The sequence below is a fragment of the Anser anser genome (genome assembly GCF_964211835.1).
Source record: "Anser anser genome assembly, chromosome: 4".
NCBI classification, from domain to species: domain Eukaryota; kingdom Metazoa; phylum Chordata; class Aves; order Anseriformes; family Anatidae; genus Anser; species Anser anser.
In genome coordinates, this window is record NC_139724.1 from 48,300,384 (window position 1) to 48,324,497 (window position 24,114).

A 24,114-nucleotide genomic window follows, 5' to 3' on the forward strand; every position below is an offset into this window, starting at 1 on the left:
AACTAAAAATCTAAGACCAAGAGCACTATAAAACAAACATGAAAACATTTTCTTAAGTCAGCCAGTAACATTTCTTTATCTCAAAGCAGATCTGCTTCAAAAAGCTCCTGATACATATGTAGTACAAAGAAGGTAGCACTGATATTGTGAAGTTGGAATGAAGTTGTGAATCCATAGGCTGGATTCACACTCCTTGAAGACTGGGAAGGGAAACTGGTATGTCCCAGAGATGACCAAAGCCTTAGGTTCCACGTGTCCAGGCTAACTGCATTTCATATTTGCCAGAGGAAAAAATAATTTAGGTTGGAAAGGACTTCTGGAGGTCACCTGCTTCAACCCCCTGAGCACAGAACCACCTTTTTGTATCACATTGCCTGTTCTGCACATATTTACGCATTAGCAATATGCAACTTCTGCTTGCAATTTGGGCAAGCTGGCTGTTATTTTAACATGGTCCACCTGGGAGAAGCATGGCTCCACGTCCTCCCAGCAGGTAGCTGAAAGCAGCAGTCACGTATCGGCCTGATCTCTGTTCCCCAGCCCTCCGAGTCTCCTCTCTCCAGGTGCTCCAGCCCCAGCAGCCCTGGTGGTCCTAGGCCAGACCCATTCTGACCCATCGGCTCCTTTCCTGTCCTGAGGAGTTAAAATCAGGGGTGACACTCTGGGTCTGGATGTCGCGAGAGGCAACTGGAAAGGACAAATCACCTCTGCTCACCCTGCTCCTGCTTACACCGCCCGTAACGCCATCGCCCTTCATCACCGCGAGATTAGAGCGCTGACTCAAGCTCAGCTCTTCTGCCAGGACACCAAAGTCCATTTCTATAAAGCTGCTTCTTAACCAGTCATCTCCCAGCCTTGACTTTTCCCGGGAGTTTTTCCATCCACATTCAGGACTCGGTCATTTCCCTTTACTGAACTTCCTGACGCTACTGTCAGCCACCTTCCCCAGCCTATCCCTCCAAAAATTTGCTGCGGACCACTACAGCTCATCATCCACGTCACCAGCAAGGTGCTGAACAGCCCCAGCGTTGCCCCTGGAGAAATGTTTGCTACTTTGCTGGACTTTGTACCACTGATCACAACCATTAGACGCTGACAGTGCGGTCAGTTCCTACCCATGGGCTCACGTTAGGGCGCCTCAAGTCCCCCATGAGGTCGCCCCCAGTTGCTGAAGGAAAGCTTTGCCTACTTTCTCTCTTTCAGAAAGCAAACCTGCAGGCAAGACAGCAGACAAAAATGACCACGTGACCAAATTTTTGAACTTGGAGATAATCCTAAAATAAGATTTCTGCTTTGTTATCAAAATAACCTCAGCCCAAGGGACAATACAAAGGACTGCTCCCAGTCACAGCTGGCCAGGACAAAATGCACATGGGGAAATTTGCAAGTTAACTTCAGCTCAGAAGAGCCTGTAATTAAAGGTAATGTACACGGGAACACCAACACAAACACACCATATCCTCCATCAACAGGGAACTGATAAAAAACATCAACAAAACAAACAAAACAAACATATCAAACATAAACTATACTTAGCTCAAAAAGTTTACTTTTAATGGACTGTCAAAATAACCTCAAGCTGTCAAGCAGAGCCACAAGGCAACACCAAGATCCATTACCAAATGGTTTGGCAGGAATCACACCCAAAGGAGCGGCCTCACAAACGTGCAGGCAAGGCAGTAGGCAAAGCCTGAAATACAGATTTTGAACTGGGAGAAAAGAAAGCAGAGAACTTATTTAGGATTATCCAAAATCTCAGTTATAACCTTCCAAGGCTCTGGAGCACAGCATTAGCTGAGACTTGTAGCAGCCCCGGTTGGAAGCCATTTTGATCATCAGATCTAAAAAACAACGGCCCAGAATGCTACGGGACGCCAACGGCTTGAGCCTTGCCCATGCCCAGAGCTGGATCCTCCAAATAAACAAAATCTGAACAGCTCGAGGATCTTCCTGACCTGACTCATCCTACAGCAACGGCACACATGTGCGAATCTTACTGAGAAACCAACCTTAAAAGAACGACTTCTGTATGTACACAAGTTTTGCTGCTGCCCTAACCCCCAGCAGGTGATGAACACGGAACAATAATCACCACAAGCACTTGTGAGAGTCCACAAGGACAGAACTTTATAACTTTTCCCTTTTTTTAAGCAGAACCTGTTAAAAAGCAGATCATAGGCAGCACACATTCTTATGAATATAGCATTAGGCAAAGTACATATGTTAACAAATTGCTGGCATACCACAAGGAACACTGAAAATGCCTCTGGGTACAAAACATAATAATCTGTGACAAGTCATTACACGACATCAGATCACACTAGATCTTTTCTTCATTGGAAGCTGTGCTATTTCAGGAAAGGCTGCTGAAACCTTTCAGAAGATCTGAGAAAAGCAAATATGCAATAATCACACCGAGCCAATTCTTCCCTAACAACCTGGAGAAGTGCGTCTACATCCCAAACGAGATGGGTGCAGTCCCCCTCTGTCCATGGTTCTAGCGACAGCACGACTGGTTTACATCACAGGATGCTGGTATTTTACAGGATGTCTCAGTACAATTCTTCAACTGTCTCGGTGTTATTTCCTGCACCACCTCTTCAGACATCCCCACTGAGCTGCCAAAGGCTTTACGAAGCATTCAGGTCTCCAAGTCATGATAAGGCAGTAAAATAAAAATGCAGGTACTGTTTGCTTTCCATCGCCACGGTTTTCAAAAGATTTTGAATCTCCACGCGTCCCAATTAGTACAATGCCTCCTCAAAGCCCAGGACCCAAGTCTAAGCAGGCCTGAGGGTTTTGGAGGTGAATGACCAAGGGAAATTGAAGCCAAAACTTAACCTGCCAAATTTCCAACTATAGCTAAATTGCCAACAAAGGCAATTGCTGATCTGCACCAACAATTTAAACAGTTAAAAACTGTTGAAAACTGTTTAAATAACTTAAAAACCACGGTTATCTCCATGTGTTGCTGGGCACTAATGGAAGCCCCATAGATATGTACACTGTATAAAAGCTCTTTTTCCAGTTTTCATAGGTATGTATGTACTCGCGAGTCAAGGAACAACAGCTAAGAAGGAATCCGAGCGTTTTTCGCACTTGAATAAAATGAACAACATTTTTAGATTAGCCCGAGCAGTCTTTGGGAAAGCGTCTTAATGAGAACTTACCGCTTGAGGCACTAGAGAATATACTAACCAGAAAGAAAACACTGAAACGGTGTTGGCAACACCAGAAATTACGAAAATTTGTCTGCTGGTTTCTTGACAGCACAACTGCTGTGCTAAAGAACCCCTTTCCATGCCATAAACTGAGGAAAGACATGAGCTACCCAGATGAAGTCGCATGAATGCTCGCGCAATCACTGCTCGTCTGCAGACAGGACCAGACAGGCTCAGCACCGTTACCTCAAACAACCAAGCCCTATCTTGAAAAACTTCTGTTATGTCCATGCTCTCTTTGCAAGAAAACAAAAGCAAACAGAGAGTTACCACAGAGACGAACTGTTATTTGCATGTGAAGATAAGCAAATTAACAAAAACAGAAAGGAGGTTTTCTTCTGGAAAGCAACTGCACGATAGCACTGAAACGACCAGTAACGTTAGGGTAACTTTGTGACAGCATCAAAGCTACATTTGGTTAATTTCAGGTACAAGATTATTACAGACTTGGGTCAGCTCTGCAAAAAAATATCTTTTGATGGCCTAGGATAGCAAATGTCAGCCACCACAACTAAAAGCAAGTTAGCCTTTGCAACTAAATGAAAGTGTTCAGACATAAAAGATGGAGACATAGCTGACACTAGGACTATTGTGCTCAAATACCCGGGTATCAACTGCTGCAATAATTTCTCCAATGCACGCTGAATTAATAGTGTGCTAATTCATTCAGCCTGCAATCATCTTTAGACACAAAACTTGCCTTTATTAAACTGTGTTTGTTAACCCTTCCTGGGGAAAAAAAAAATAAAAAATAAATCAACAAACCTACCACTCACCAGTCGGTGCAGGAAGGCAGCAGCAACCGGCTTCTCAAATACTGAAGGCCACCAAGTGCTGGGTAGTCAAAATGTCCACCAGCATGCATCTTGCTCACGTGAGATCTCTCACATTAGTGAAACCTTTTTTTCCCCAAAACAAATAAAAGTTTTCTGTTATTCCCTTAGAGGAATTATTGAATGATTATTTTTTTTTGGTTTATTGACATCCAAGTCTCATCCTCCAAACTCTGACTACAGCAATTCTTCCGTGACTACAGGCACCTGGCTACCAAGCTACAGTTTCACGCCAACCTGCAACAGCATGGTTTGTTCTGAAATCCAGGTTCCTGCAGCTCGTGTCAAGGCCAAATAATGCCTTACAAGGGTGTGCTTGCTACTGGGATCCACATGAGATCCTACTACTGTAACAGGTTGAATCGGGCTCCAGAAGCAGACTGCAGCTCACAGTCCAAGCTGGGGCATCTGCAATAAAAGCCATGCGAGGCTAGCAGGTATTCCGGGCTCGATGGAAACAAGCAGCAACTACACCAAAAAAATACTGAAAGAGCAAGTTAAAGTCCCCAGCAACCCAGTTCATTACCGAAACCACCTTCTTTTGTTCGTGCTCTGCAAGGTAAGTGCTCAGATCATCGTCTGTCTGCAAGCAAGGGCCAGCAAACCCGCGTAATCTCAGAGAATCACATTACTTTATGATCTCCTTTACCTAATCCAATCCCATCTGAATTGGCTGAGCCCCAAGGCACAACATACAGTTCTTTCAAATCAAGCTGTTCTGTGGTAGGTTTTTTTTTTTTTTGAGAAGAGCTTAACGGCCCCATGTATTTTAGGTATGTGAGTACCACAGGGGATCGGCACCTGGGCAGCTGAGCTGTGTCCTCCAGGAGCTGACACCCACTTGCAGGACAGCCCCAGGAATCGAAGGCAGTGGCACCACCTTTGTGGGGAAACCACACCGCGTCTCCCTGGGTGCTGCCATCCAGTGCCAGGTTCGGTGCCTTTTTTCTGGGCTCTCCGCAGATACACCAATTAGTCTGACATGTTAGTCCTTTCACGTGCTCCCTAAATTGCAATGCACTTCTTCATTTGTCAAATACTCTCAAAAGAAATGACATCCAGTGTCACAACTGCTACAATGAGAAGGAAGAATCAAATCCAACACTGCATGTTAAGATGCTGTTTCCTCAGCATGTTTTCAGCACTGTAAGATACTCTTTAAGCGTGGCTGTTGATGCATAATTTGAAACCTCAGTTCCATACAGAAAAACATTTTATCCATAAGGACACCAGCGGATAAATAGATTGAATGGTCGGCTCATTCCGTTTTCTCTCCAGTTTAAGCTTCGCTATCACAGAAGATTTTATTCTGCTAATGAAAAATTCATATGATACAGATCATACTTCTCCACAGCGAGCCAAAATCTGCCAATTAGAATATTATAAGAACATTTCAAATGGTAAACAGGGATTATGTCTCTTGAACCCAAGCTACCAGAGTCCAGAACAAGTTTGGGAGCAAGATGTTCCCGCAGGAATGAGAAAGCTTTCCTGATGCAGGTATGGCCCTGCAGGCATACTTACACACAGTGAACACATAATGCACTGGTAATGACAAATGAACTTCTAAAACAACGTTGGTTTGTCAGTAATAACACCTCCTCAGGTAAGGAGGCAAGCTGACAAAGCCATACCCAGTCAGAGCGCTATGATAACGCAGCTGTCCTCCTGTCAGGGACTCACGTGTACATCAGAGAGCTTGCTCCATGTTAGTTCACTCGACGACTGCCACACAGCACCGAGTAGGGCAGCATGGCCTACACTGCAGCGAAACCATCCCAGTAAGTTGGTCACCGATCTCCTTCTGCTACTGCTCCCTAATTAAAGCTCTCCATAAGAGAAATGAGAAAACCCTGAGATAGAAAATGTGCTTTATATTAGAAATAAAAGCGTGCTAAGGGAAATCATCTTTCCCCCTGTACTCCTCCATCAGATCACAGGTCAAAGAACACCGAGCTGGCTTTAAACGCACTGGTTACACGTAAGCAGCCTACCTGCACAAGAATTGAGCTACGAACAAAATAATGTACTCCATTTCTCAACGGATCAAAAATACTTTTGGCATCTTCACACTTCTTTCTGTAACACAGCACAATGCTTGCACACTGAACTTGAAGCACCTACAACACACAGAGGGCTCAGGAACTGCCAAACCCACACAGGAGACCGCAATCAGGAACGCTACAAAATGAAGTCAATCTTCCTGGTTGGAAGCGAGCCATCATCTCATCTTCCTTCACCCTCTGCTGTGTCAGTTCTTTCACGCAGCGCTGCTGGGCACAAAGCTCAAGGAAGGTAAAACCTTTGTCGGGGGCTGCTCCTGTGCCCCCACGCTGGAGCTGCAGTGACCTTTACTTTGGTCCTCGGAGGTTACGAGGAACAGCGGTAAAATGAGAAGAGCTGAAAGAAGACCTCCATGCACCTAGGTGTGGGGAGCAAGGCCGCCTGCCCAGCACCAGCCCCGTTACGCGTGCCACCGGCAGCTGCCCTGCGGCCAGGCTGAGCAGAGCACGCCCAGGCCCAGCGCCGGACGGCTTTTACCTCAGCTGCCGTACCCATTTCTCCCAGAAGCCCCTCGGGGGGCCGAGGATGGAGGCCCCGGTGGTTCACCGGCCCCCTGAGGGCTCCCCTCGCTCCTCCGCCAAGGTGACGGCGAACAACCCCTCCGCCCCGCTCCCCTCAGCCGCTGCTCCCCCGCTCCCCTCAGCGCCGCGACCGTTACAACCCCCGCTCCCCCCCTCCCCCCAACGGCCGCGCTCACCCGTGGGCAGGGGCTCGGCGCGCGGGGCGGGCTGCGGGTCCCGCCCGGGGCCTGCTGGGCGCTGACGGGAGCGGGGCGGCGGCGGCGGGGGCGGCACGGCCGGGCGGGGGAGGGAGGGGAGGGGCCGGGCGGGGCGGCCGGGGCTCCCGTGCGCGCGGGCCTGGGCGCTGCGCGCGTGCGTCACCGGAGGGGAGGGGGCGGCCGCGCGTGCGCCGCGCCGCCCTGCCCCGCCCCGCCAATCCCCGGCGGTGACGTATGGGGGGGGGGGGAAGCGGCCGTTAGCGGGCGCGAGGGCGGCCGTTGGCGGTTGCGGCCCCCCCTCCCCTCAGCTTCCCCCGTCCCCCAGCACGGCGCTACCCGAGCTTTATTGATTTATTTTCCCGTTACTGTGAATTCACAACCGCCTCGGGGGCTGGCGCGTTGCCCTGTCCCGGCGCTGCCCGTCCCACGGGGCCGGCTTTCCACCCTCACCCACCGAGGCTGTGGGGCTCGAGTCCCGGTGCCTCCAGCAGCGCTGCCCCGAGGCGGTGCTGCGAGGCTGGGAAACGCTGAAATAAAAGAGTTGGGCGCGCTGCACAAAACGCGCCGTTGTTTTCTGGGAGGGGGACGGCATCTCCTCGCGTCCAACCCGGGCATCCCCCACCCGTTCTGTTCTTCCCCGGGGAAGGGCAGGGTCGTTTCTTAGCGTCTACGGCATCCGGAAGCATTTTAGCTAGGGAAACGTCTGGCATTCTTGTCATTTCTCTTTTTTTCTCTCCCTTTTCAGCCTCTTTTTTTGCTAATAGGCAACCGACTGACCTAGCACTCCAGAAATTCAAAAAAAAAAAAAAAAAAAAAGGTCAGAAATTTGAGAAGTTGGCGGCCGGAAACGAGCTGGCCCCAGCTCCGTTTTGCCGAGCCGCCTTCCCGCGGGCAAGGGGAAGGAGGGAAGCGGTGCGGGTCGCGGCAACGCAGCTCCAGGCCGGCTCCTGCCCCCAAGCCGCCCGGCGCTGGGTACGCCCCGGCTCTGGCACTGCTGCCACGGACGCTTTCCTGAGCAACACCTGGCGCCCCGGCCAGGAAACCTCACGGCTCTCCGCCTGCGCCCCGACCCAGGGCACAGCACGGGTCCCCTCGCGGCGGAGGGGGCGGAGCACGGGCACGCCCCGCCCACCACGGGCGCGGCCCCGCCCTCCGCCGGCCACGTCGGCGCCACGTCGCGGCGCAGGCGCGGCGGCCGCTTCCGTGGCGGGGGCGGCGGCGGGGCCGGGGCCCGGAGCAGAGGCGGGCGGGCCGGGGCCGGGGCCGGGGCCGGGGCTGGCGGCGCTATGAACTTCTTGCGGGGCGTCATGGGCGGCCCCAGCGCCGGGCCGCAGCCGTCGGGCGCCGAGACGGTGAGGCGGGGAGGGCCGGGGCGCGGTGCCGCGGCGGTGCGGTGGCGGTGCGGTGACGGTGCCCCCTCGCTCCCGCAGATCCAGAAGCTGTGCGACCGGGTGGCCTCCTCCACGCTGCTGGACGACCGGCGGGACGCCGTGCGCGCCCTCAAGTCGCTGTCCAAGGCGAGTGGCGGCGGGGCCGGGCGGGCCGGGGGCGCGCCGTGCCGGGCGGGGGCTGACGGCTCGTTGTGTCCCGCAGAAATACCGGCTGGAGGTCGGCATCCAGGCCATGGAGCACCTCGTGCGCGTCCTGCAGACCGACCGGTAAGCGCCGCGGCCTGCCCGGCGGCGGGACGGCCTGACACCACAGCGGGAGCTGGGCTGCTGGCGGCTCTTCGCCTGTGGTAACGCCTGGTGGGGGAAAGCTCCGGCAGGGCGTGCTCGGGGTGGGCGGCACGGGGCTGACGGGGCTGGGGGGCCAGCAGGAGGGCTGTAGGGTCGGCAGTCCCAGCTGAAGTCCGGGGAGGTGACAGCGCTGCAGCAGCTTGCCCAGAGAGGGCGTGGAGTCTTCTTCTCCGGCAATAGTCAGAACCCACCTGGAGGCCGTCCTGCATCATGTTCTGTAGGCGATCCTACTTGGTTGGACTGGATGATCTTCAGAGGTCCCCCTTTTATCCTCAGCCATTCTGTGTAAGGTGCATCTTTGTGCTTCTGAGTGCCCAGTTTCTGCTACAGGTGGCATTAGTGAAAGGTGAACCCAAAGCTACAGTATTAGTTAAAAAGCTTTTGAAACAAATCACATCAGCCTGAGATGGGACAAAAAGTGAAGTGGGTAGAATTAAGAGTAAATTAACAAAGTCAACAAATGTGTTTTTTGGACTTACGTGTATGTTGTTAAATAAATGGGTAGAATAGTTCTGTCACTGGGAATATTATTTGAAGGGTTCAAATAGGAGATGTGGGCCCCCCTCATGTTGAATGACCTGCTGTTACAATGCTAGTCTCAGTGCTTTAGAAGGATTAGAATATAGTGTTTATGCAATATAGAACTTGGTTATCTTGGCTATGTTTTCTTTCTGCAGTTGCTTGCACTGATAGCAGTCGCGTGTTGCAACTTCAAAGCTGTTGGCAGGGCTCCGATTAACCCTCAAACCTTGCATGCTCCTGGCTGTTAGGCAGGTGTACTGTAACATGCTTTCAGTCTGGGCTTGAATGTAAAACTTGCTTTTTTAAAAAAGGCAGTCAGAAGGGATATGTGGGATATGTGCATGCCCACACACCAGAAGTAGCAGTGTCTTCTGATGTCAAGACAAGAATTAAGCAGCGATTCAGGGTCTAGGAGGAGGTCTCAGGGATCTAAGTGACAGTGGCATCTTGCTTAAGTATACAGGACAAGAAAGCCTTTCATGCTCACCCAAAGGCTGCTGGTGGCCCTGCTTACCAGGCAGGTTGTGAAGAAGGTTTGGGGCTGCTGTCTAAACAAGTCCATGCTAGAGTTAAAATTGCACGTGTGGGCTACATGCAGCTTAAATGACGGAAACAGTACAAGGGAGGTAGCAGGAGCAACAGTCACCCCAAGGGGAAGCCCTTAAAAAAATGAGGTCAAGGAGCCTGGTTCATCCACTTATCTGCTGTTCAGGCCAGATTTGAACTTGGAGAAGGGGGGTGGGGCTCCACTGATCTCCTTTTCTTTGAGATGCTAAAAGAGAACTTGGCTGGGCATCAACTTGGAGCTTTTCTGGGCTTTTTTCACCTCCACTTGCCCCTTCAGAATTCGTGTGTACTGGAGCTCTGTTCAGGTGTGTTGTGTGACTCAGCAGCTCAAAAACCAGTAGGTACATCTTTGTGTCTTGGGTCTTTAGATGAAAAAACACTGGCTTCCACAAAAAGTTCCTAGATTAATTTCCTATGGCATGATGTTGGTGGATGGGTGCATCAGCTGGCCTGTATGTTGTGGCTTGTTTTAGAGACGTGGCTATAGGCTGTGTGTTGATGGTGTGTGCTGGGGTGGTGTGAGCGCACTGTTTGGTAGCGGTGATAGTAGAGCAGAGGCTTTGGGGGCTTTTGCTGTGGGAGTACAAGTGGCTGCCAGCTGATCTGCACGGAGGGTTGATAAATGAGTCGCAGGCTCAGCTGTCGGGGTGGTGTCTTGTGGGGGACAGCTGGCGTGCTGTCATCCCCACGTGAGGGGCCACCCCTGGGTGTGATCTGTGATGGACCTTTGCAGTGCCCACTCGAGCTGCCCTGAAGCTTTCTGCAGAAGTGAAAAATGCCCATTTCTTCCTCCTGGCCTCCTCAGTTTTCTTTCCTTTTTTTTTATTTGCATTGCAGCTGTTTAAGATTTTTTAAGAAGCAAGCCAACTTTTCAGAAAACAGAAGTCTGTGATTGACTCAGATGGCCCTCTCACATGTCACTGCATTGATGTAACTCACTCGCACGTGCTGGTCCTGTACCTTGACTGGCTGCTGTGAAGTTCAAGTTTACAGAAGGTCCAGAAATATGATTAGTAATATGAAAGGAGCAGGGAAAACAGTATGTTGAATCTTCTATTCCTTTCTTTTTTGCCTCTGTTGCTTAGCTTTAGAAGGGTATGCTTTTTTAGTGATCATTAGGTTGCCCTGAAGATGGGTGAGGGAGCTCTGGAGGTGCAGGTTATTTGCTGGGAAGCTGCTGATGGCTGTTGCCTCACTGCCAGGAGATGTTACTGATCGGCCGGTTGTCTCAGATGTATGCCTGCAGCTGCTATGTTTTTCTTGCATCAAAATATGATCCTAGCCCATGGGATTTTCTTCTTAGTTTTTAGTTGAGTAGAAGTGGGTCTTGCTTGAGTTTTATCAGCTGAAGCTCTTTTTTTTTTTTTTTTCCCCCTGGTCTTTTTTGCAGGGGTGGGGTGTTTGGGTGGAAGGAATCTGGGGGAAGGAGCCAGCAACAGGCAGGGGTCACTGAAACAGTGGAGTCTGCCTTGCTGGAGTGCATAACAGCAGTATGGAAAAACTGAAGCAACTTTTCTGATAAGAAATGATTTTTTCCTAATGCAAACAAGTTCGCTGTGCAAATGTGATCTAATGGAAAAGTTCTTTGGATTAAAGACCTTTACAGTCAAGTATGGCAACACAACAGTTAACTGTTATTTGTGTAGAGCTGGAGTAAAAGCGGGAACATCTTTCATCTCCAGTGCATCTCTTGGTTGTGGTGGATCAATTGCTCCTTCCCCTGAAACTTGATGTGATAAACACATGGACTGCACCAGCTATGTAGCAGTTTTTCTTTGATTTTCTGCCTCATCTCTGTGCTGCTCATTGCCTTGTCAATTGCCTTGTAGCTCTGTTCAACTGCAAGTCATGCTCCTGTGTTCCTCATTGTGAAGTTGATATGGCAGGAAAAGTAAGATAGATAGATTTACAGCTTCATCTCCTAATTTTCTTAGGAAAAGGTCCTGGTTTGCATGGCTGTGTGGAAGTGCTGGGTACTTCTTTCTTTCTTTTCTTACTCCTCTTCAGATCTTTCATGGCTGCTTCTGGCAGCTTCCTTTTTTTTTTTTTTTTCAGCCTTTATCTGGAATAGAGAGAAACTCCTTTTCTTTTTTAAGTGGACAAGATGCACTACCTGTTACACTGTTTCCTTGTAAATTGCCTTAAGCTCCATCTCCTGCCTGGGCTGAGATACAAGTGTTGAAACTTGCTCTACAGAAAAGTGACTTCTTTCACTAGGTTTTCAGCTATGCATATCAGCCATCCTGCAGCCTGAAAAGACTCCTGAGTCAGCCTGAAAATGTTCCAGACTTTTATACAAACCAGTGTTCTTTGGCCATATATTCATTTTGTAATATGAAGAAGGAACTGCGATCTACTGGAGGACCTTTCCTTCTCCTTGCTGGCTGTCTGCATATTGCCACATCTCACCAGGGACTATTTTGAAAAAAGCCTGGCATGGGCTGTAGCACTGATCAGCACCACTTAACTGTTGGTGTGGAGGAAGGCAGAAGAGCAAAAAAAATAACTTGATCTTAGACTCGTTTTATTCTATTTATATAAAATAAGAATTTTAAAATTTACTTGTGGCAGTTGTAGTAGTTGAAAACCTAATATGAACCTGAGAGACGGAATTTGTTTGCTTAAGGTACAGACTTCAGTTGCTTTGTACTTGTATTTCCAAATTTTCAGAGTTGTGTTATGCTTTTAATTAAAGCTTTTGTAAGAAGTTATGTTGCTTGTTAGTCCTTTGATCACTCTTTCATGAGCTGAGTTTTCAGGGTTAAAAAAAATTACCTTCATTTCCAGGTGTGCTATCATTGATGACATGATAGAAACACTCAGCTATTTCATACTTTACTTGACAGGATAGATCATGCTTGGAAGAGGAGGTAAAAGCTTTTTGAGGCGCCCTACCTGGGCAGCACAATATGTGGATACTTTCACTTCCATATGACTCTTCTCTGCTATTGTTTGTGAACTCGGGGAGTGCTGACTTGCCATTTCAGTCTCATGCCACATAAAAGCACCACTAGCAGCAGGAGGATGCCCCAGGTGGCTTATGCTGGATTGTTGCATTTCAGAAAGACTGCGTCTTTTATGGATGTGTGAGAGACTGGAAATCTTTTTCTTGGCTGAAGACTTTCACTACAGAGCAAAAATTGCACAGCTTCAGTCTGAACAGAATAATCAAGAAAATACTGTTGTGTGTGATGAAGACCAGATGGAAGCAAGGCAGTGAATCGCAAAGATACGGTGCTGCTGTCCTCATTTTGTGATGTGTTCTTCTTTCAACAAGAAAAACAAGGCCAGCTTTTTCCATATGCACATAAAATTTGGTTATTCTTTTGTAGCAGCTCTGAATTTCCTGGGAGAGGAAAGGAAACTTTTTTTTCCCAAAAGTCTTCAGGAAGTTGCTTTTATGTGTTTTTCAGACATGGAATTGTTTCAGTTACATGAAAAGGAAACCACAGGCTTTGTAATACTGTGTTGAACTAAAATTACATTAAAGGTAAAGGGGGAAACATGCAGTTGGGAAATCTGATCATACCTGCAGGACAGGAAGGTTTACATAGACTAAAAGCTTCTTTTATTTGTTTCGACTTAGATTTTGGCAGATTTTTGTAGTTGTTGCTTCCGTTACAACACAGCTTAAACACTGGTGGGTGAGTTGTGTGACACTGAGGGGGAAAAAAAAAAAGTGCACGTGTCCGCCTAGGACAACAAGCAGGGCAAGGATTCAACTCAAAACCCAATGTGAAGGGACAAACTATGCTGAGACGTGATAACTGCTAGTTTTGGATTTAGTGTGTCATAAAGGGAGGTGAGTTCTCGTTCTGAGAGCCTGCTCAAGTCCTTGCTGTAGTGATGCAAGAAAGGTAGGGGTGGGTTGTTCCATTCTGTCTTCTCAAAGCTGGTGGATCACCTTAAGGCAGCTCTGCTTTTTGGCTGTAATAGCAGCTGTAAGTTTGTCATCTTTAATTAGTGGTCTAGCAGAGGTAGCTGGCCTCAATTAGGGCTTGGCACTTAATGCTGCTGGTTGGACAGGTTGTTTTGGGGGTTTGCTGTGAACTGGCCTAGTAGCTTGCTGAAATATGAATGAATCTTCAGTGGTGTGGAATCCTCACCTTGTATGCCTTGGTGATTAGGGAAAGCAAAGGCTTAAAAGTTAGAATGAGAGGTCTTAGTTTTGACAGTGTGCTCTTCCAGTGCTTGGCCAAGACGTGAAAATAGCTGCTAGGTTTGTCCTTACGTTCTCTGAGGTGCCTTCCTTTATGTGTGGTGGTGGTTCTTAACCAAAAATGGTTACACGTCCCTTTTGCCACCAAATTGTTGCACTGTGTGTTTGTTTCAGCAGAGGATTTAAGGATAGTTCAGGCTTTGTAAAGAAGAAAAAGCAAGTCCCTGTTAAAGCAGAGCTTAGAAGGAAAAGTGTGTTGGTGTAAGCGGGCGAACTGATGCCTGGGGGTTAGATAGGCGGCCCAGCAGCTTCCTTGTAATGGTAGGAGTTTGAGAACTCCTAATAACTTGGTTTGGTGAGTCAGTGACCCTGGGACTGGCCTGTCTGGGAGATGGCACAGCTATTACTGCATTCAAGTGGAAATTGTTTGGCCCCTGGTTCTTGCTGACAGGGTGGTGGGGAGGGTCTTCATGTGATGGTGCTGAAGCTTCTGTGCAGCTCCTCTGGGTGACTTGCTGTCAAGGGAGCCGAGTCCCTACCCGAGGTGTCTCCTGGTGTCTCCTGGCACACTGGAGGAGCAGGTTGGAAGGGGTGACTCAGGTGGTGGGAGACGTGCTCACCGTGAAGCTTCCTGTGGTTGTCTTGTGTCACCAGACTTTGTGGATGTGGCCACCTCAGGGAGTGGAACAGGCAAAGGGAATTTGACTCCATTTAAGGGACTGGGCAGCTCATGGTTGGTAAAAACATGGTATTATACGATACCCATCCATGTCAATTCTCTCTTGCAATAGTGCTGTAAAGGCAACTGCCTGAGCAGAAAACCAACATTGTAAACAAGAAATTGTAAGAGAAGTTGCAAATAAATACGTCATTAAAGCAAAGTGGTTCTTTTATTCGCAGTTCAGATTCTGAAATAATTGGCTATGCTTTGGACACTCTCTACAATGTAATATCGAATGACCTAGAAGAGGAAGAACAAGGTAAGCTCTTGATGGTGATAGTTGTATTAACTGGGGGGTGCTTTCCTTGCTGGTTTTGTTCAAGTTACGAACAGTAACAATATCCAGTTTACTGATATGTAGACTTGCTTTGTTATTGCATAGCTGTTAGGACTGTGTGAAGAAAATCTGTTGACGCAGCTTGCACTAAAGTAATACTGGATCCCTTGGTGATCTTAAAATCAATGTTACGTAAACAGCACCCAGGTTGTATTTTTTCTAGTTTGTAAATATCGCCAGGTCATTCTCTGCTATTGGTAAAGGACAGTTCGGACTGTTACTGTCAAATAGGACTCTTCTTTCTGAGGACTTAATGATACCAAGAGATAGAGTCTCAGGTGTCTTTGATAAGGTGGTTATAGTAAGTGTGAAAATCTTGCTTGCCAGCCCTGTTACGGTATTTTACGAAAAGACTTCCCAAGATAATTAGACTTAGAAACACAGTTGATGGTTATGTTGTGGAACACTTTCTGAGGCTCGTTATGCTAGTACCTTCAAAGTGAGGGCAGCACATAGATTGACTAGGTCTACACAGTTAGCCAATGCTTTGATATTTTGTGGTTGCTGCGCCTCCAGCCTTTATTTTATTTGTTGGTCAGCCACCAAATCTGGTCTGAAAGGCCAATGAAATGATAGCAGCCATGAAAAGTAACTCCTTATTTTACAAAAACTTTAGTACTCTGACGAAAACGACAGTAGTAACCCAAATTAGGCTTGAGCAAGGAGAATGGTGTTAAAATTGAATAGATGTGCTGGATCCAAGAGAGCCAGATATGCTGGCAAGCAAAATAGCTGCTGATCATCATGAGTTCAGGCTCTTGAATGGTGCTGAGGGCAGGATGATCCAAGCTCCCTCATCTTTAGCCTTATGGACATATGCAGAGAATAGGGATGGGGTCTGGCTGAGGGCTGTGCAAGCGCTAGCTTGGGAGGAGGCTTCCGTCAGGGAACAACATCAGGTGCTGAGCTTGTGTGCGTTTCCTCCCTTAACAACTGATAAATATCCTGTTGAGAAGCAGGTGAGGATTGTCCAATATGCATGCATTTCTGCCAGTATGTTTGCATCACATTATGTCCTTCTGAGGTACCTTCAGCAATGTGTTGTCTCTTACCTGAGGAGGCTGCAAGAGATCTGTAAGCTGAAATCCTTTGTGTGATGCATTACTCTTAACTTTCTCTGAAGTTGGCAGTTAGCTTTACTTGCCCTTCTTTTCCCTGCTCGTGGTAGTAGCCTTCATTCTTGACTCAACAAGAATGTTAATAGCAGTCTTAAGAAGAGCAAAGAATTGACAAATTTGAGTTCTGTATGTGAGATGATCAGTGTTGCGAAGGGTACAGGGTGGTTCCGTACAGCTGCCTGAAGGAGTGATTTGCCACAGAAATGAGGATGGCTGCCTTGGAAATCTGAGCTTATGCTACTATTGGTTGTGCTGTTTGAAAAACTATTCAACTTGTGAACCTTTCTCTTTCTCTTTTTCTTTGATCTGCATTGACAGATGATTCTGAAGGTAAAAACCCTTTTACTTGTATAAATATGGCACTTGATAGATGTAGTTGCTACTTACACCCGTAACACACTTTGCAGTTTAAAAAGGACACTGTAAAGACTTGCATTAAAGTTGAGTGCATTTTGTGTTCTGCTCTGAAGTACAAATTTGCTTTGGAGCTGAAGTGGCTTCCCAATGTACTATTTCATGTGATCTGGGCATGTTGAATGCTGGCAGACTTGTTGAGATAGTAATAAATTCTTGTTTGGGATGTCATGAAAATGCAGCATCAGTTCTGGTAGGGTTTGAATGGGAAGAAGGGTGTGCAGTTTTTTTGTTTTCAAGAAGCCCTGAAGTTTGACACAAATCCTTCACAGTGTCTCTTTTAAGCGATGCATGTTAAAAATAGTGTTCACCTCTGCCATAAGTTCACCACTAACACTTATTCTTCCTTATTTCTTCAACTTTTTATTAAAATGCACTTCATGTGTTGATTTAAAGATGAAATTCTAATTGATAGTGCTGGATATTGGTGCATCTTCAAAAAAAATCTTAAAAAATGGAAACTGTTCTCCTCATTTGAGCCACATCCATGTAGATTTTTAAGAGAAATCTTAGGTATGATTCTGGAAACAGCAAGAGCTTAAAAAACAAATACCACTCCCCCGTCTTCTTAGAAGAATCAAAAACATGCTGAACTAGAACCAAGCTTTTGGAATAAAAGTAGATCTCTGGCAAGCTAGTAAGAGGCTGTGTAAGTTGTGTATACTGATGACTGCTGTTTTTTTTTTCTTCTTGCCTTAGCACCCAGAACTTGTGCAAGGATAAGAGTTGGGATTAGCAAGAATCCAGAGTTCAAATCCTTGCTATTTGCACAGCTGAGTGTGGCTGGAGGAGGAGATGAGCAGTCACGGCCTGTGGCAAATTCCAAGTGAAATATTTTCATCTAAGCCTGTATTTTAAATAAAGGGGGAAAAAAGTTCAGGTTTATGCTTTGCTTTGTTTGCAGCAAGCTACAGTGTGCACAATCCATATATGATTCCTCAGCTCAGTTGCCCTACTCTACATTAGCAAGTTTGGCAACTGCACTTGTGTGGATTTGGTTTGCCTGTTGTGTTTTTTACTCATGCACTGTGGGAGTGGCCCAGACTTGATAAGCCCCCTCCTCTTCAGAGAGGGCCGTATCAGATGTACTTGCATTTTGCTAGATGTCAGGGCTAGAGTTACTCTTGCATGTGATTTGTCTTCCCTTTTGCTACCTTCTGTATTTCATAGTTTGTCCTCTTAAAAATTGGCAGCAGATTGGTGCTGCTTCTCTGTCCCTCATGTAAACTACCTACCAATATCAGCCTCATTAGGAGGATTATAACTAGACTGTGTTAAAGGAGTGATCAGTTTCAGTCTGATTACTCTAAGGCCACATAAAAAAAGGCCTCTTAACTGTACAGAAATCCTTAAAAATAGATGTTATAATAAACTCAGCTTGCAATGTATGATGGTAAGGAACAGTTTCAACTTGAAGGAAATTGGCTTGACTGAATTAAATTTTTTTCTTGGCGCCAGTCCAAGAAAATAGATAGTCCTTTGATTTCTGTGTTTTGGTGTGCCCCTAACAAGGTACAGAGTTTCAAGATTATTTGTGGTCTTTGACCCTATTTATAGGTGTTTGGTTGCCAGCGATTGGTGGCTGTGAATCTTACAGTTCAAGTGAAAGGAAAAAAATCCTTGCTTTGCCTTCCATTACCCAAATCAGACATTTAGATTTGGTCAGAAATTGTGGCTTTACCATGTTTTTTTTTTTTTTCCTGTGCTTTATGCTTTGAGCAATTCTTGTGCCTGTGGTTTCATCAGCTGGCATGGGATGGTGTTGCAGTGCTGAATGTATGTGTGTGGTTGGTAGGGTACCCTGGTTTAGAAGATGAGTGGCAGTGCTTTTGCTGCAGGCCTTACCCGATGTGTTTCTGGTCTGTCCTACAGGCACATGAGACAGAGGCAGGGCTGATGGCAGCATGTTCTGCGGGACAGGAGTTGCTTTGAGGTTATGGAGAAAGGAGGAACAGTGAAGGAAATTGTTCAGGAGATGTGTGGGGAGAGAAGCTTTGTAGGGAGAAGAGTGCTCAGCCAGAGCTGGGAATGTGAGTGGCTGTGTTGTGTTGCTCCCCCTGTGGCTGACTAATGTGCATTTAGCCCCTTGATTTGTTATGTTGCTTTGAGAAACCTCATAGAAACACAGCTGAGCAAGGAACTGACATGTTTTTTCAACTCAATGAGATGCTGATTTCTTAGAGGTGGTCACAGGTGTCACAGAACTGAATTCCCATCCCTCTTGAGTGGGACTGGATTTGGACTACTGCTAGGTTGCTCAACTACCTTGGCTGAAAAGCTCCAGTCCCAGAAACTGTATTGGAGCTGAAAATACCTTCTCCTCCTGTCCAAAATGAAAACAATCTGAAGCTACCTTTGAGTTAAAATTGCAGTTCCTGAATTTGTCAGTGGAAGTTCATTAACTGTGCCAACCAGTAGTGCCTAAATAAGATGGTTTTGTGAGATAGTTTTGTAAATTGCCACTCAGACTGGAAAACCAGCAGTGGGGCAGAGATGTAGTTTACGTATTTTCTGTTGTCTTGTGGGATACTTTTGTTTATTATCCATTTATGCAACGATGATTAAATATTTCTGTAAGACTGAATTGATCCACTACTTTGATTTTGCACAACTGGAGAGTAAATGGAGTGATGCTTGATTTTCTTTGTGAAATTAATTTAGATGCCAAGGCTGGGAGGTTTTGATACTTATCTATTTCACAATTATTCTCTCTTCCTGACGTTTAAGTCTTGTCTAACTGCTATGTCAAAATAAGTAACTGAGGTGCTTGGATTGTTTAGCTTTAGATGGTTTGGAGTAGATGATCTTCCAAGGTCCTCCCAGCCTTGGCCTTCTGTGATTCTGTGGCTTACTTTATCCACTACTCTCTTTTGAAGCTTCTTGGCATGAAATATACATGACCCTTGCAAAAAGGTGAAAGGTGAAGAATCCTGTACCAGTTTAGTTGAGCTTTGCGGAAATGTTGAGTCTTTCTGCTCCTCCTGCGCTGTGAGGGCTCTTCCTTTGTCTGAATTCTCTGGTCCCGTAGAATTGTTTGGTTTTATCTGAAACAGGTGACTGTCGGTCTGAGAACTGTGAATGTGGATGTGATCAATGGGAAGAGGATTTTTTTATATTTATACTGGATTAGGTTTCTCTTTGGTAGATTATTAGTTCCTTCCTTGATTTTAAAATAGCTCTCAATAAAAATTGTTTAGAGTAGCCTAAGCTGCTGCTTTTTTTTTTTGTGCACAGCTTGTGGCTGTGTTTGTTTTTGAAAATTATTTAAACTTATTAACACTTTCTCAGTGATCAAAAGCTTGTTTGTCACCCTTGGCTCTGTTTTAGTGAGAATAAAAATACAACTAACCAAAGTTACTCTGTTCATGTGTTGTAATACATTGTTTTTGACTATTACAGAAGAAAACTCACCTAAACAAGTTGATGATTTGGGAAGTCAGTTCACAGAGATTTTCATTAAACAGCAAGAAAACGTCACTCTCTTGTTGACACTTGTGGAGGTAAGTAACAGCTTGGTGCTGGGAATACTGAAGGATATGTAGTGCTGCTCAGTGAGGTTACCTTAATGCATGTTTTCATCTTTCCGTGGAAGCATGTGTCAAATGTCAAGTTGCCTGACTGCCTAGCAAGTTTGCGGTGGGAAATGAGTGAAGTCTATGACCTGGATGAAAGCCATTTGTTCCAACGTTAAAGCAAGATACCACTGAAAGGGAGGAGGGGATGCTGAGGAAGGGATGATGTACATTCAGTCTTCACCTGTAACTTGGTACAGAGTTAAAATAATACTTGTCATCTAAATCAGTGATTCAGTGGGTGACTTCAAGGTGATGCCTTAAAACTACAAGGATTAGAAGTACAGAAAGCTCTGTGGGGTGACTCAGTTGAGATGTAGGCCCAGTCACCAGCTCTTGAGTTTAAGATGACCTGGGGAGCCCAAAGGTTTAGTGGTGGTGGTCAAAGCCTGTGTCTGGACTCATTAGTTCTTGAGCTTTCTCTTTCTTTCAAGATCCTACTTTAACAGAAGTTGTTGTTGTTTGGGAATGGAGAGAAGAAAGAAAAGAGCCAAAGGCATTGCTTTTTTTCCAAAATTTCTGAGTAACATGGGCTGATCCCATGAGGGTTGGACTGTCTCTTTTAGAAAGAAGAAATAGCTAGGAAAGCAACCCCTGAGGGGAGGGAGGGAAGGAAACTGCTGGGACTTCATCTTGCTTGTATAATAAAATCAAGAACCAGTGTTCTGATTTGTCGGCCATGTGTTGTAATAGGATGAATGAAAAAAGAAATGGACAGGAGATTAAATCCCTTGCCAGTTTTGTGTCTGTTCATAACTGTTATCTCCAAGAGGAAGTGGAATACTGAGGAATTTATTACTTAATTACCTCTCTATCTTTGCAGGAATTTGATTTCCATGTTCGTTGGCCTGGAGTGAAACTACTTACATCACTTTTAAAGCAGCAAGGACCTCAGGTGCAGCAGATAATTCTTGTCAGTCCTATGGGTGAGTGCTTCAGTTGTTTGCGTGTGAACTTCAGCTTGGAAGCTCACCAAACAGAAGGCAGAGAGCTAGAGCTGTTTTGAGTGAGGTGTTATCAAGACCTCTAGCAAGAAATGAACTGCACCTTTTATGCTTGTTTTTGTGTACTTCTTGCAGGTGTTTCTAGACTCATGGATTTACTAGCAGACTCGAGGGAAGTTATACGAAATGATGTAAGTATAGAACAGAGGCTGTTGATTCTCTTCATAATTAGCAACTGTCAACTGCGTGAACTGTTTAGTATTTGTGCAGAATTTGGATTAAGTTAAATGAATGCATGTGAGGGAAGCATCATGGTTATTAATTAAAAATACTTGAGTCTTCCCTTGAGTCAGGTGGTTTCTGCATGTCTTGCCACAAATCAGATAATGAAGGCAAGCTGTTACTGTGTGTTTGCAAGCATCGAGTGTTGTATTCCTGTTATATTAGCTGATCTTCCTCATGGCCTTCTGTCAGGTTCCATTGTCTTTTTCCTCTTTACTCGTCAGACAGCAGAAAGCTCAAATTACTTAGTACAGAAGAGATGGGGTGTCTTACAAGTGTACTCTTTGTTCTTGTGTATAGCCACTTAGCATCCTTTTTGGCAGTGTTGTGCTTCTCTTTTCAAGTGTGGTGAAGCATGTGGTAAATACTGGGTGATGTCCATGCTGGATTTGGTTACCTGTGCCAAAATGCAGGGGATGTGCAATTCTGTTCTATGATCCTGGCCAGGGCTTATGCTGCTCTTTTAGCATTCTTCTGAGAGCTGTGACTTGTAACAAGTGATGTTCTTCAGTAAAACTAAGTTTAATCACTTCTTCCCTCTATCTGCCAAGGGAGTCTTGCTGTTACAGCAACTGACAAAAAGTAATGCAGCCATACAGAAGATTGTTGCCTTTGAAAATGCCTTTGAGAGACTTCTGGATATCATAACAGAAGAAGGGAACAGTGATGGAGGTACAGAAGTGTCTAAGGCTCTTTTCGTAGTTGTTCCTTCTGTTTTTACTCAAGTTAATGGGTGACTGTTTAAAGGTTGACATGAGTGTGCAATTGGAGCTTGTTAAATGGTTCGAAGGATCAAAACACATACCTGGGTTGTAACAAATTAAGCGGAAACAGGAGCAAGTAGGCAGGTTTTCAGCATATTTTGAAATCTAGTTTTGAGATACTTGAGGTAAAATAACAGCTAATTTCTATGGGCATGTGTGCCTAAGTGTTTGTTCATGTTTGGTTTACATTTGTGAGTGCATGTACTTGGGCAGTGTCCTCTTTTGTCACTTACTAAGTTGAGCGTCGGCATTCCTCCTGCAAAATCCTTGGATGCTTGGAAGTAACAACTTGCAGTGTATCTTCAGCATTGCTGGTGACTTCAGTTTCCTGGTCAGCTCCTAGGCAAATCATTTACCTGGGGGAGGGAAGGATAAGAAAAAGAATGAGCAGAAATAATGCAGTGCTTAGGTACTTTCTTTGTTTCTCTTGGCAACTTGAGTTTACCACGGGCTGCAGCTTGCTGCAGGATCTAGTTGAGTAAAAAGATGACCTTCCTGCAAGCTGCAGGAGCAGTTAACATACTGCTGCTCTCCCAGCAGAACTATTCCAGGTATGTTGGCGTGGAAGGATTAAGCAATCCTTTAATTTAAAGCTGCTATTTTTAGGCAGCTAATAATTTTAGGGGACTTGGTATGTAAACTCCTGTGTGCCAAGAATTGTTGCTTTTCTCCTTCTTACATGTGTGTTCCTCCTGCCTGTGGCCCTGCTGAGGGCTGGATTACCAGCTGTGGCTCGGCAGTGGGAATGGGAAGGGGGGAATGTGACAGCTGGTCTCTTGGTTATCCCACTCTCAAGTCTGTCACAGTCTGTGTTTTTTAACAAGTGTAACGACTAAATATTTATCCTTTCTATGAAGTCCAGAAGGCAGCCCAGCAGTACCAGGAGCAGGCTACCTTTATTTGTGTTGTCCTCTGGACAAAGTTGTCCAAGGACTTTCTCTCAGAGTACATAGTCGATTAGCACCTGTAGTTTGTTTTCAGCACATATAGTCTGTAAGTAAAAAAAAAACAAAAAACAAAAAACAACAAAAGCAAAACCTAAAAACACCCACAAACAAGAAACCCGTTTGCTTCAACTCCAAGGAGCGCAGTTTATATTGGTTTGTTTTAAGGGATGTTGCTAAGAATTGCTTCTCTCTTCTGTCATTTTATTTTTCATTAAAAGAAAAAAATGAAACTCTGAAATGAGTCAAAATTGTAGCTAGTGATTGCAAGCATGTGTAATCAGTTACAATTTAGGTGCAGTTTAAGAGGAACTTCATTGTAGTACTTAAGCTACACTACTGTCTCTATTTTAACTTGAAGTACATATATTTCAAGACACCAAGTGTTCGTGAGGCTTTATTTCAAGTCCTTCCCATTACTACCCAATTAACTTATCATTATGAACCATGTATTCTTCAAAAATACTGTTTCTGCTTCAGACTTGTGGAAGAACCATAATTATGTTTTCATTTGAAATATGCTGGATCAACAGTGATGTATTTCACTTGATCTTTGATTATTTTTTCATGCATGAGGTTCACAGTTCTTGATCAAAATTTCACGGTGTTAAGAACAAAGAGTTCAGAATTGTGTGTTCTGTGCCTCCTAGAATCTGCTGAGTATGTGAAGAAACTAGTAACTTCTGTCTCACCTTTGATTAATCTTTTTTTTTTGTTCCACTAGGAATAGTAGTGGAAGACTGTCTCATCCTTTTACAAAACTTACTGAAGAATAATAATTCCAATCAGAATTTCTTTAAAGAAGGTTCATACATTCAGCGCATGAAGCCTTGGTTTGAAGTCGGGGATGACAATTGCGGTTGGTCTGCACAGAAAGTAACTAATCTTCATCTAATGCTGCAGGTAAAACACTTCTTCTGACTGCTAGTACCAATATCAAGGCTTCTTCAGCTTTGCTTGCAGTGAGGAATGTGTGCAACATGTGACAGCTGAGAAATCTGTGCTTTCTTTAGCTCACAGTATTAGTGTGCCAGTATTAATGAGAGATACTTCTTTCAGTGCACATACTATTTCTAAATACTGAACTCGTAATGGGTGGCGCATCAAGTAACTTTATTTCATGTAACTTAAGATGTAACAGTGATTGGAGTTAAATATATGACTAGGGGTGTTTTTATAAAGAATCCTCCTGTAT

The 24,114-nt window shown here is 45.5% G+C and overlaps 2 protein-coding genes across 10 annotated transcripts in view; one reads left to right on the forward strand and one right to left on the reverse strand.

Moving 5' to 3' along the window:
- Nucleotides 1–6,995, reverse strand: part of G3BP2 (G3BP stress granule assembly factor 2) — a 28,467-nt gene extending 21,472 nt beyond the window's left edge. Inside the window, exons 1-2 of one of the 4 annotated variants that reach the window (XM_083836060.1) lie at nt 6,816–6,908; nt 3,998–4,120 (exon numbers count right to left, since the gene is read on the reverse strand). The gene's annotated coding sequence lies outside the window, so the exon portion shown is untranslated. Of the gene's footprint in view, nt 1–3,997; nt 4,121–6,048; nt 6,688–6,815 lie in introns of those variants that run through there. The other 3 variants (XM_083836062.1, XM_083836063.1, XM_083836061.1) reach the window with 3 other exon arrangements.
- Nucleotides 6,996–8,024: 1,029 nt separating this feature from the next.
- The window catches only part of USO1 (USO1 vesicle transport factor), a 33,485-nt gene continuing 17,395 nt past the window's right edge, over nt 8,025–24,114 (forward strand). For 4 of the 6 annotated variants that reach the window (XM_083836053.1, XM_083836056.1, XM_083836054.1 and 1 more), the window contains exons 1-10: nt 8,025–8,188; nt 8,267–8,353; nt 8,430–8,494; nt 14,724–14,803; nt 16,318–16,329; nt 19,813–19,913; nt 20,809–20,911; nt 21,065–21,120; nt 21,763–21,883; nt 23,644–23,822. In XM_083836053.1, the coding sequence (XP_083692179.1) occupies nt 8,123–8,188; nt 8,267–8,353; nt 8,430–8,494; nt 14,724–14,803; nt 16,318–16,329; nt 19,813–19,913; nt 20,809–20,911; nt 21,065–21,120; nt 21,763–21,883; nt 23,644–23,822 (870 nt within the window). In that variant the 5' untranslated portion in view covers nt 8,025–8,122. The remainder of the gene's footprint in view (nt 8,189–8,266; nt 8,354–8,429; nt 8,495–14,723; nt 14,804–16,317; nt 16,330–19,812; nt 19,914–20,808; nt 20,912–21,064; nt 21,121–21,762; nt 21,884–23,643; nt 23,823–24,114) is intronic. The other 2 variants (XM_083836055.1, XM_083836058.1) reach the window with 1 other exon arrangement.